This window comes from Lissotriton vulgaris, chromosome 7, assembly GCF_964263255.1.
Source record: "Lissotriton vulgaris chromosome 7, aLisVul1.2, whole genome shotgun sequence".
NCBI lineage: Eukaryota > Metazoa > Chordata > Amphibia > Caudata > Salamandridae > Lissotriton > Lissotriton vulgaris.
In genome coordinates, this window is record NC_141695.1 from 105873304 (window position 1) to 105886290 (window position 12987).

Below are 12987 nucleotides of genomic sequence, written 5' to 3' on the forward strand. Positions count from 1 at the left end.
CAACAAGTGATCCTGAATTTGACGGTGAATAGTTTGCATGAGTTGTACAGAGTCTCTAACTGCTGGTACACCACCATCATCTTTAGCCATAGTCAATGGTATGGTGTTAGGTTCATAGCCATAGAGTGCCTGGAACGGAGAGGAACCGGTTGATGAATGTGAGGAAGTGTTATATGCAAATTCAGCAATCCAAAGCAAATCCAACCAAGATTTCTTAGAGTCCGTAACATAACACCTCAAGTATTGCTTTAGAGTTTGGTTCAGTCTTTCAGTCTGCCCATCAGTTTGGGGGTGATAACTAGTGGACATATTGGAGGTGATGTGTAGACCTTTGCACCATTGCTGCCAGAACTTGGAAGAGAATTGAGACCCTCGATCCGAAAGCAATACTGAAGGCAGTCCATGTAAGCGCACCACATGTTGCAGAAATATTTGTGCTAACTGTGCCGCAGTGGGTAGCTGTTTACAAGGGATGAAATGAGCATATTTGGTGAAACTGTCCACAACCACTAGGATCACAGTATGATGTTGAATTGGTGGTAGGTCAGTAATGAAGTCCAAAGAAATATGTTTCCATGGTTCAGTTGGTGTCGGTAGAACCTGTAGAAAACCTTTAGGCTTAGTGTGATCGGATTTAAATCTGGCACAGACCTCACAATCATTAGCCATTTTCAGCACATCCTTTTGCAGCGTTGGCCACCAAAACATCTTTTGTATTTTTTCCACAGTCTTTCGAGGGCCTGGGTGACCGGCCATAGGATGTGAATGTAACCAGTTAAACACAGTTTCTTGTAATTGCAAAGAGGGCAGATAAACTTGTTTTCCATGGAAAGGTATCCCTTCTTTGATGGTTTGGTTGGAATTGGAGTTCAGCCATGATTTCCACAGAGAAGAAGGAAAATTTTCATGAATATTCTCCAAGAATTGGTCTGCCGAAAGTACATTAATAACTTTGCCTGGATCGATTATTGGTTGAGGAGTTCCTTCAAAGCGATGCAAAGAAGAGTCTTTTCTGGACAGGGCATCCGCTTTCTTGTTGTCTTGGCCTGGACGGAAGGTGATTATAAAGTCATATTCGGCAAAAAACATCATCCACCTGAGTTGTCTCGGGGTTAACATTCTGGCTGAGCTCATAAACTGTAAGTTTCTATGATCAGTGTACACGGTTACAGTAAATTTCGCTCCCATTATGTAATGTCTCCATTCTTTAAAGGCTTCTAAGATAGCTAACAGTTCTTTTTCAGCTATTACATAGTTTTGCTCTGCGGGATTTAGTTTTCGAGACATGTAGGCAACCGGATGCATTTGTCCGGTAGTGCGATGTCTTTGAGAGAGGATGGCTGCTATAGCTACATCAGAGGCGTCAGCTTCAATGATAAAGGGTTCCTCTACATTGGGATGCATGAGAACCGGAGCTTCAGTAAAGGCCCTTTTTAACTTCTGGAATGCAAGTTCAGCTTCTGTGGACCATTCAAAGTTCACCTTCTTTCTTAACAATCGTGTGATGGGAGCTACTACAGCAGAAAAATGATCAATGAAGCGGCGATAAAAGTTTGCAAATCCCAAAAAGCACTGAATGTCTCTAACAGATGTCGGAGTGGGCCAATCAGCAACAGCCTTGATTTTTCTGTCTGTCATTTTCATGCCAGTTGGAGTGAGGAGGACTCCTAGAAATTCAACTTCATGAACATGGAAATCACATTTGGATAATTTGCAATACAAATTATGAGATTGCAGGGTGCTCAAAACCTTTTTGACGTGACCTTCATGTTCAATTTCTGAATCTGAATAGATCAAAATATCGTCTATATAGACAATAACAAAGAGATCTAGAAACTCTTTCAAGGCGTCGTTCAAGAAAAACTGAAAAGCAGCTGGTGCATTGCACAGTCCGAATGGCATCACCAAGTACTCAAACAATCCATATCGGGTTTTGAAAGCAGTCTTCCATTCATCCCCTTGCCTGATACGAACCAAATGGTAGGCTCCTCTGAGGTCCAACTTAGTGTAGATTTTTGCCTTTTTAACTTGGTCCAAAAGCACAGGGATGAGAGGCAATGGGTACTTATTTTTGACTGTGATTTTGTTCAATGCCCTATAATCGATGCAAGTCCTCAATTCCCCATTAGCTTTCGGAATGAAAAATAAAGGAGACGCTGCCGGAGACTTGGAGGGGCGGATGAATCCATTCTCAAGATATTGATCGAGATATTGTCTTAGATGTTGATTCTCTTTTTCAGATAAAGCATAAATGCGACAATTTGGTACACTAGATCCAGGTACAAGATCAATTTGACAGTCATAGCTTCGGTGAGGAGGAAGGATGGCTGCCTTAGCTTCACTGAAAACTTCTGCGAAGTCCTTGTAAACTTTTGGTAACAATGTTTCTTTTTCCTCAGCTGTGGCCACTTGACTCAAAATTGGTTTTGAGGTATTGAGACAAGACGAATGACAAAAATCAGACAGGAAGACCAGTTCTCTCTTTCGCCAATCTATGGTTGGATTGTGTAAGCAAAGCCAAGGCATTCCTAAAATGAAACCATACTGGGGTGCTTGGATCACATCAAATTGAAGCTCTTCCTTATGTACCTGTTGCTTAGCATCTTCGCAGAACATAGCAACTTTAGATGTCTGCATGGTTACTGGACCTCCAGCTAGAATTTTTCCATCCACAGCTTGCACTATTTCTGGAGTCTCTTTTTGTTCACAGATGATCCCTAAACGTTGGGCTGTTTCCAAATCTACAAAATTTCCTGTAGCTCCAGAATCGACTAAAACTTCCATTTGGCATGTTTCATGGATTAACCTGATTTGTACAGCTAACCTGAAATGAGCTTTGTAATTAGAAACACATGAGTTCACAGAAGGGAAGGCAATAGTACCCAAGAGATCTCCCTTCAAACATCTTGGGCCAGTTAGTTTTCCGATTTTGGATCTGTTTTTTCCAGAGCAGCTGATTTACTAGAAGTAGGAAATTTTCCCTTTGGCTTAGTTAAGCAGTCCTTCACGAAGTGACCTTTTCGACCACAATAAAGACATTGTCCATTTTTTCGACGGTTGTCCTTCTCCTCTTTTGACAATGGTTGTCTTAAAGTTCCTATTTCCATTGGCTCTGAACCAGTTTCTGAATTCGCAAATTGAGGCCTAGATTTAGCTTCTGATCTCCAGTTTGGCTTATCTGTTCTTTTTTTATCTGACCTCCGTTCAGAGAGTCTATGGTCTAAGCGCAGCGTTAAATTAATCAACTCAGAGCAAATTACAGGTTGAGGATCAATTTGTGCCAGAACATCCTTCAGGTCGTCTTTTAAGCCTTGATAAAAGAGGGCTGCTCTTTTTTCCTCTGGCCAAGAAGTTTCAGCGATTAATCTATTGAAATGAGACAGATAAGAAACAAGATCCCTATTGCCTTGTTTCAATTGAAGTAGTTCTCGATCAGCTGACAGAGTAACAGTTCTGCGATCAAAAACTTTTTCAAATTCTTCCACAAATCGTTTCCAGTTGTAGAGCAAAGTGTCATCTTGTCTGACCAAAGGAACTGCCCAGTTTGCGGCATCTCCGGTCAAGTATGAAATTAAGAACGCAATTTTAGACTGTGGGGTTGGGAACGCAGTAGGTCTACAAGCAAAATGTAACTCGATCTGAGTCAAAAAGATTTGCACCTTGGAGGGGTCCCCAGAAAAACGTTCAGGAGCTGCCAAAGGAATTTGAGGGGGCACGGTAACAGCTATGTTTGTATTACCCCTGCTAGCACCAGTCTCTTGAACCTCTTCCGGAAGAGGAGTATTCTGTAATTGGATATTTTCTACCTTAGCTGCTAACAAAGCAGTTACATCCATGGTTTCTTTTAAATCTGTTTGTATACGCATGATTGCGGACATTAAATCATTGATGGTGGTCATTATGACTTCACGTTCAGACCAGGAGGAAAAATAATTCGTGGGCTCACTATTCTGTCAAGGCGACGCTTTCCTCAGGATCTGTCGTGAAGTTATAAAGACCCACCTCTCGATACCTCCAATTCCGAATGTAATTACTACACAGAATCTTGGAGTGATCAAGCGGGGGGGAAAAGGGAATTAGGAAGGGGACAGCAGGGAAGGAGATCTGGAAAGGAAAAAGGTTAGTAGCAAAACTTTTCCGTAAATCACAGTTGTCCATACAACCTAAAACCAACACTGAGTTCTACTACTGAAAACCTTGTTGCTTAATCACAGACTCTGAAGGTACATGAAGCTCAATGAAATAATTACTAAAACTCTTATTGCATACTTTTCACCATTTAGTTATTCCCTTGTGAATAGCGACCAAAACATCCTTAAAACAATTCTGTTATTCTCTTGTGAATTGCGACCGATTCACCTTAAGCAACAACAAACTCACTCCTTAGTAAATAACCTCTTTACCAAGATTTTGTGAAACAATCCAAAGCACAATTTCACTATTGTCTTAGTCTTCAATTAGAACAAAGCTTCTCTTGACCTTTCCCCAAAAGACATTTCCAAGAAAGAGTTGCGCAAAAACAAACTGTTCAGGAAATGAATGCATGCGCCTTTATATACCTTGCACCTTTAAGTTAAACATCTCTTGCCAGCAACCAGATGTAAAACGCAGTTTCAATGTGCAAAATATAACAATGGTTTCACTCTTCTGCATTCATAATTATTCTTCAAAAACATGAACTAATAGTTTTATCAAACATAAATCAAGAAAGTTTTTCCTTAAAGACTTTAGCGCCAAGAAACTAGGATTTGCTAAGTCCTACCTGTAGAGCACGACCTACTCTACTACCTTGAAAGGACAAGACGTCCCCAAAAAGGCTCTTCCAACCGATAGCCTGGCCCTCTAAGCAAGCAGGATCAAGACACGCCCCTTGGAAAACGATCCTCTAGGCCACCGATGGAATCCTTCTTCGAAAGAAGCTGGAACTCTGCAGAAAGGAGAGGGAGCAAGAAGAGAACACTGCCACTCCCCAGAAGGTCCCAGAATAGTGAGCACAGAGGATAGGGCGCGGTCGCGTAAGCTAACGTGCTTACGGCGCCCACGTATGCGACCGGGCTACCAAACCTCACGCATTACGCGTGAGCATGCCAAACCTCACGCATTACGCGTGAGCATGCGAAACCTCACGCATTAGGCGGAAAACACAGCAAACAGCAGCCAAAAGACCTGGAAACCTGCACAAACCTATAAACAGGGATGAAACTTAGCAGCACAAGCAGGTTTGAAGCACATCAGCCACCAACGCCCTCCCAAAGAGGATTGATGCATTTTGCCACAAGGGCAACTCCGACTGCAGAGTGGGGCGGGGGCGGGCCCTAGACCACAAGCCACCCTAGCCCTGACACATTCGATTTTTTCTCTTTTTGATATGGCATAGCAGCATAAACAAATATTCGATATTCACAAATAATAACCACGGTAAATGGATATAAATCAATAAATATATATCTCTGTTAAAAGACATAAATATTCAAATAGACATATTTATAAAATTAAGTATTAAACACATATTAATTCCACCAATGGCAGACGGTAAAGATGGGCGAAATGTAACATATAAAACCTCAAATCTGTATACCTAAATATCAGAGAGGTCTCAATGGCTAAGACAACCAACATTAAGGGCATCTTCCAACAAATCCCCATGTACTCACTATATACCATGATTATAGTTATATCAGATTGTAAGAGTATAGATGCTGCTATCACCGAATTTTTGTGTACAGTCCACACTTTCAAAAGTTTCTAAATAGTGCCCCAGTGGGCAAACACAGCTGGTCAAATATAGCTTAAAGGAAAAGGGAAATGGCCGAACTATTAGCAAAAAAAGCCCCCTAAACCAAAGGTAATAGGAGGATTTAGCTAAATAGAAACAAATACATACTGTACAATTTTAAGTAACACCCAAGTGAATAACAAAATTAAATCATTAAATTAAAATTATCAAGGTCATGGTTTCATCAAAGTTTCTAAATGGAGAACAAATATTACGCGGTCAAAGTTCATATGAGCTAAAAACAACAAACATACTATAGTTATAGACAATTCATAAACATGTATATAAATCCTCCGTTGCGTTCATTCCAAAAGGGGATTTAGTATTTAGCTCTAAAATGTACTTGGTCTCAAGTGTGCGAAGTGCACTTTCCCGATTGCCCCCTCTACGGGACAGTGGTATACAATCAATGGCAAAGTAACTTAAAAGGGTCGGGTTGCTGACATGGGCTATCTTGAAATGTCTCGCTACAGGATATGCTTGATCTTTATTAACAATTGCACAAATGTGCTGGAGAATTCTTCTGTGCACGGGCAGCTATGTACTGCCCACATATCGTAGTACACATGGACATTCTAAAATATATACAACGTATTCTGTTTTGCAGGTATTTCTTTTCCTTATTTTAACTGGTCGAGGTAAAAACGGGGTGTTATACGTTGTTATACGTTTTTACATTATTTGCGTGTTTGCATGCTTTACAAATTAGACATTTAAAAAACCCCTTTTGTTTGGATATCCAATTCGAAGGTGGTTTGATCTCAGGGTTGCTTTTCACAAGACAATTTCCCATGGACCTAGCTTTTCTAAAGGTCAATTGTGGCAACCGATTATGCTGAGTCAGATCCACCCCAATTATTGGGTCCCTAAGGAGTAAACCCCAATGTCGCTTAAAGATTTTTCTAATCGCACCATGTTGTTTGTTAAAAGTCAAGATAACTCTGATCTTGGATGCCTGGGGTTCATCCCTACTTGGAATTGCTTCCTTTGGGGTCAATGCCTGTTCCCTACTAAGGTCTCTAGTTTTGTCGATGGCCTTGTTTATAACCGATGCGTTATAACCTCTTGAAAGGAATCTCTTTTTACATTCCCCCTGGGCAAGCTTGCATTCATCTTCACTGCTGCATATGCGATTGATCCTAAGCATCTCCCCATAGGGGATGCTGTGGATCAAGTGCTGAGGGTGGTGACTAGATGCATGCAACAGTGAGTTACCCGCAGTGTATAGATATATATATATGTATCTATCTAGCCAAGAATACCCTAGGGAAAAACAAACTCCCTCACCTGATGGTTGAGAATGAAGGACCCCATCTCTGCTTCAAGGATGACACCCCGCAAGGGATGTCAGGCCGCTGTGTGTCGAAGATTCAGCATGCAGGACCCCGTGTCAGCGTGGAAGGTGTTCTCCTCTAATTTATAGGGGGAATACGTTCTTATATTCTAGAATCAATATGTTTTGAAAACCTTCAGAACTGTTTTGAAAACAACCATAAATGTTTTTCCAAACAAATGTGATCATGCACAGCTGGCTGTTGTCCTAGGATGAAAAAAAAGTGGTGACTCTCATACAGAACTATGCAGTGCCGGAGGGGATTTTTATGTATGTCAGGTACAGGGATTATGATTGAATTCTAACAGCCTAGTGTTGAAGAGCCAGGAGCAAGCTACTAGGTAAAAGGTGGCCTGTTTCAGAACTGTTATTGTTGTGTGGATGGGACAATTTATACCCTTCCATATGACTATGTAATGGCCGCCATCTAGTTCTCCTATCATAACTCTTGCATACTGTTCATCTAGCGCCAGGATGCCCCTTTCGGAGCGACAGCTGCGCTTTACAAATACACAACACAATACAATACAATACAATACAATGTATGTAACAAGCATTTGCAATGCAATCACTCTTGCCTTTAGGACCTTATATGTATTTAGCTATGCAGCATATTAGCCTAGGTAGTGAAACTTCTACTGCTCTTTAACATGGTGGGAAAGTAAGCACCCAACTGCATGACATGCCAGGTATGGGAACACATGGAGAGAAATATTGCCTTTCAACTGGAAATGGTATAGACCAAAGCTTTGTTTTTAATATAAAAGCAGGGCCTTCGGTGGTCATCTCCCTGAAAATTCAAGATTCAACACTTTATACAGTGCTCTGATACCCTCATGGGTCATGTTCGCGCTTTATAAAACTTTTCAAATAAAATAAATAAAATAACGATAAAGAGAAAAGCAGTGGGTTTTCACTGTCCCTTAGGCGCACCTATAACAAGCATTCACAGTAAATGAGCTCGACACCCAAGAGCCCAGCACAGTAGGAAAATCAGCTTAGAATTCAAAACGATATGCAAACATCAAGGGCAGATTTTTTGTGGGGAAAAAAATGTAACAAAATCAGGCTCATCACAATGAGCATATTGTGCTAACTGCAGGACTGAAATAAGAATAGTCATGCTCTAAATAATTCACCATTTTTAAAAGCAGATTACTCAATTTTTTTAGCTGAGCAATAATGACTCTAAGAATATTTCAACAGCAGTTCTTAAGCACTGCTTAAGAGCAGTGAATACTTGCCCTGGGATTATCAAATAATTTATTTAAAAGGAGGTGGGCACCGTAAGACCAAGTCACTGAGAGCGCTGAAGTTTTCCAGATTCATGCTTGAATAACTCTTCCGTACACTCTGCAACTTAACCTTTTGGGGCGTGCAGTCCTGTATAATATGACTTTAGAAAATTAACATAGGAAGAACTATTTACAAATGGGCTTGGGCTAGTTAAGAGTTGTAAACCAGGGGTTTTTGATTTCAAGGGCTCAGTGAGTCAATATTCGAACACTGGACCTTTGTGCCTTAGAGAATTAAAGAACTTCTTGGCGAGAGCACAGCAGGGGGAGGATTGGACTCTTAGACAGGACAAAGACTTATCCTCATCACTAAACTAATGTCTGCATAGTTTCACCCAGGCACTAACCCGAGGAGCTATCCTTTTGGCAAAACTCGGGACTGAGACCAAAAACCGTGTCCTCGTCTTTTCCACACCATTTCACACTAAGTCAGGGGCTCAAAATAAAGGTTTTTGGTTCAAGACCCCCAACCGACAGACCCCTCATTGCCCACCACCCCTCCCGGGTACCACCAAACGCGGGCCCTTACCTTCTCCCTGGTGACCACGTGCAGGCCCTTGCGCACCTTGGCGAAGGAGCCCTCGCCCAGCTTGCGGCCAATGAGGTAGCTGCCCACCCGCTTGGTGTGCTGGAAGCTGTGCAGGCTGTCCCGGGACACAGTGCTGACGGGAGGGGGGATGGGCACACGGACAGCGGGAGGGGGGACGGACACACGGACAGCGGGAGGGGGGACGGGCACACGGACAGCGGGAGGGGGGACGGGCACACGGACAGCGGGAGGGGGGACGGGCACACGGACAGCGGGAGGGGGGACGGGCACACGGACAGCGGGAGGGGGGACGGGCACACGGACAGCGGGAGGGGGGACGGGCACACGGACAGCGGGAGGGGGGCGAGTTAACGGGCACACAGACAGCGGGAGGGGGCGGCAACGGGCTAAGCACATTGGCGTCTGGTGCCTGCCCCCCTCGGCTTCTGGGCCGTGCCTGGCGTTCTCTGCACATGGGCTCGACCTTCTTACCCAGTCGGTGGTGAAGCGCTGTGTGGGAATCACAACCTGCTGGCTAAGAATAACAGAGCGGTCACAGTGCCCGAGTGAGACCGTGAGGAACAACAACGCATTCATGAAGAGAACAGCCCTCCCTCTGAGCCAGAGGTCGCCTTTGCATGAGGACATGGGGGCTGGCTCGCAGCAGCCTAAGCCGCCATAAATACGAGGACAGGTAGTAAAGCAGAAGCTGCATGCCTCAGTGACGACGCCCGGCGCACGCTCCGAGGTGACCCCAGCAAGGCAGGCGAGCGGGTTCGACCCTGGAGAGCGAGCACAGTACATCAAAGCAGCAGCTCTGGGAACCTCCCACTGAGCTGACTCTCTGGAAGAGTGAAGCCTCTCTCACCCTCTGGGCCCCTGGAGACATGGACACTCTCTGTAGGGCGAGCGCCCGCTGCTACAGGGACACACACATGTGCCTAACATACACTGGTGTTTGCACACCTCCTTCTACTGCTCAGAAAGACCCGTGTGCACTATGTACACAATCCATCAGCGTGACAGAAGAGCTCACACATGCGCAGTGTGAACTGCTGAAGGAATACTACTCACGGACAGCGGGAGGGGGGACGGGCACACGGACAGCGGGAGGGGGACGGGTTAACGGGCACACAGACAGCGGGAGGGGGGCTCGAAAGTGAAAGGAATGCAACGGACACAGTGCTGCAGCTTGATCGCTGGGGATCGCCCGACTGGTGGGCGTATGAGCAGCCCTGATCGGAGCTGAGGCAGCTGTCACATTCACGAGCCCAGACTCAGGAGAGTGGCCTGCGAGTGCTCCTGGATGGCCGGAACAGAATCGCAGCGGAACTGTGAGCCCCGAGGGAGGACCTACCTCGGCTGACGTGTGCAAGCGGTCAGCCCCAAGCAGGTGGGCGCCGCTCGCTTTCCTAGGCTCTTGGAGCTACTGGAGATTTCATTATCTCAAGGCCCGCCCGGCCATTGTGTCGGGTGTTAAAGCGGACCACGCCATGAAGGCACTACCCGGCCGCCATCTTCAGAGAACTGACCAAAAGAAACCTGAAAAAAAAACACCGCCCACCGCCGCATGACGTGGGCAAAAGCCTAAAATTCTCGGGAACGCCCAGGAATCTGCTCCGGCATTGATGGACAGATCTCTGTTCCAATGGCTAGCCTCCATTTATGGAGCTAGCCAATGGAACAGAGGGGCGGGACAACACACACATACTGTACGCATAAGATTTCGCTTGCGCCGAAAAGCTGTGCGGTGCGCAGCTTTCGACCGGCGAAACCTAAAAAGGCGCTTCGTGAGGTAGTCAGACACTGCACTCCATGATGCGTAAAAGGCCATTTGTTAGGACAGGATTGCATACCTTAAAACGCTTCAACAATTTACCATAATTATCGAAACATCATTAAACATAAACCCTTTCTTCCCACCATTCGCTCTTCAACCCCAGCTTTCACCTCAGCACCCCATCTTGCTTCACTCCTCCTTTCTTTCAATAACCTCCTTCCATTCCCAGCCTCTTTCACACTTCTTATACCCGCGCATCCTCCAATGAAGCCTCCTTGTCCTGTCCCAGGCGTCACGCACACCGTCTTCCTTCGCATATGCTCCCTCCCCTCCCTCCGAGGAGTGGATAAGCCTGCATAAGACTCTCCACCTCCTCCCCCCCCCCACTACCGCCTCTGCCCTCACAACCTGTCCTATTTATTTATTTATTTATGCGTTTTTATATAGCGCGGACTTTACCCGAAGGCGTCAGAGCGCTTCACAATAGGAACAGAAAATTACAAGTGAACAAATTAACAAAAGCAGACGATAAGTTACATGAGGTAAAAGTGACAATTGTGAGCAAACAAAATACATGAGGGAGCAAACTGTGAAATACAGGAGAAAAGAGTGACAAGTGTGCAGGTTACAAGATAAAACAAAGTACAATTAGAGGCATGGCAACCTTTCAGCACACAATCAAAGAGGGTCCCAAACCCAAATAAAACTTGTAGGGTGGGTGGGTGCCCACATTTTCTTCCCCTCAGTAGAATGAGGAGTCAGAAAGAGGCTGAAACCCCCTCTCCTGACTCCTTATATTATGACCCCCCCAAACTCCCTCCCTAAAAAAAACTCACCCTTCTCGCAATCCCCCAATCCTGTCCTGCTGTGTCACTTAACCTCACGAACTCTCCCAGGGTAAGACTAGGCCTCGCCTTCGCTTCCCCGGGAGCCACAGGCTAAAACTTAGTATAATCACCTTTTCCAAGATGGACAGGTAAATGAGACGGCGTTAGTGAGTTTGGTGCATTTCAGCTTATAGTTCAAGCAACAACAGGAAACGGTACGTGAAAGAGTTCGATATGGGGTAAAACAAAATCTGATATGCAGGTGCAAATAGCACAAACCTGCTTTTCACACAGCAAGAAATGTGGTAATTTTAACAATGTGCACTGATATTAATTCTGCGTGAGAGCAGACACTCAAGGTCTCTTGATGGCTGAGAGGTTACGACACACTCAACATGTCCCTGTAAATAAAATGGTCAGTTTATCGTAAATTTTCCGTTAAATTCTGCTGGTGAAGGTCGGACTCGCTGCACTCACTCATTACAATATAGGAGCTGTCTGAGCACGTGCACGGCTGTCTATAGCTCCCACTCAAAAATTTCCATATCTACAGACTGCCCTGTGACACTCCAACCCAGCGTACGCATCACCATCTCTAAACCCCCATCCCCTCTTACACGAGAAACGACAGTCACCACTGCCCTTCCACACGCGCACACGGTAAGGGGGTAGAAACAATAGGCGGGGCCCGGTGTACTTACAGCGGTCTCGGCAGGGCTCTGGGGGCTTCTCGGGTGGGGTCCCCGGCAGGGCCAGCAGGCGCTCCTCAGCCCGGGAACCTTCGTGTCCTGGCAGCGGCTTCTGAGTGATGATCGCAGAAGTGTCTTCCGACCCCTGGGGGCCTCCTCCATGCCACATCGGACGGTAGATGGTGAGATCAGGACGGACTCGTCTGATCCCTCCAGATGCTCTGCGGTGCTCTGGGAGAGGCGAGCGAAACTCGCAGACTACCCGGAACAATAGTCACTGCCGCTGCAACGAAACTCAAACGAAAGAACACAGGAAAGTTAAACAGGGAAACACCCAAAAGTTTTGATCTGCAAAAAAAAAAAACATGCATTTATTTTCAAGCTAATTGATCGGTGGGTAAAAGCTGTCGAAGACTTTTATCTCGTAGATGCCCCCTCTTGTCACTGCAACAAACGGACAACGTGAAAAAACATCCATTTGACTGAACAAGCATTGGCATAGCCAATAGGTCTCGCCCAAGGCGTTGGCAATATTTTGTTTTGCTGTATATTTGTGTGGTTGCTGTGTAGTGTGAAGTTTTGTAAATTAGAGTAGAGTGTGGTGTTATGCAGTGGTGGGAGTGTTGTGTTGTGTACTACAGGGCGCACAAGGTTGTATAGTGGAAGGGCGTAGTGTTTAGTGGAGTAGATTGTTAGACTGCAGTAATGTATACTTTTTTAGTGTAGTAGTGTGTTGTTAAATTGTATAGATTATTGTG

The 12987-nt window shown here is 45.0% G+C and overlaps 1 protein-coding gene across 1 annotated transcript in view; it reads right to left on the bottom strand.

Moving 5' to 3' along the window:
• The window catches only part of LOC147700921 (C-type lectin domain family 2 member D11-like), a 141829-nt gene extending 129373 nt beyond the window's left edge, over positions 1-12456 (bottom strand). Inside the window, exon 1 of the mRNA XM_086928544.1 lies at positions 12242-12456. Within this exon, the coding sequence (XP_086784670.1) occupies positions 12242-12398 (157 nt within the window). The 5' untranslated portion in view covers positions 12399-12456. The remainder of the gene's footprint in view (positions 1-12241) is intronic.
• Between the last annotated feature and the right edge of the window lie 531 nt (positions 12457-12987).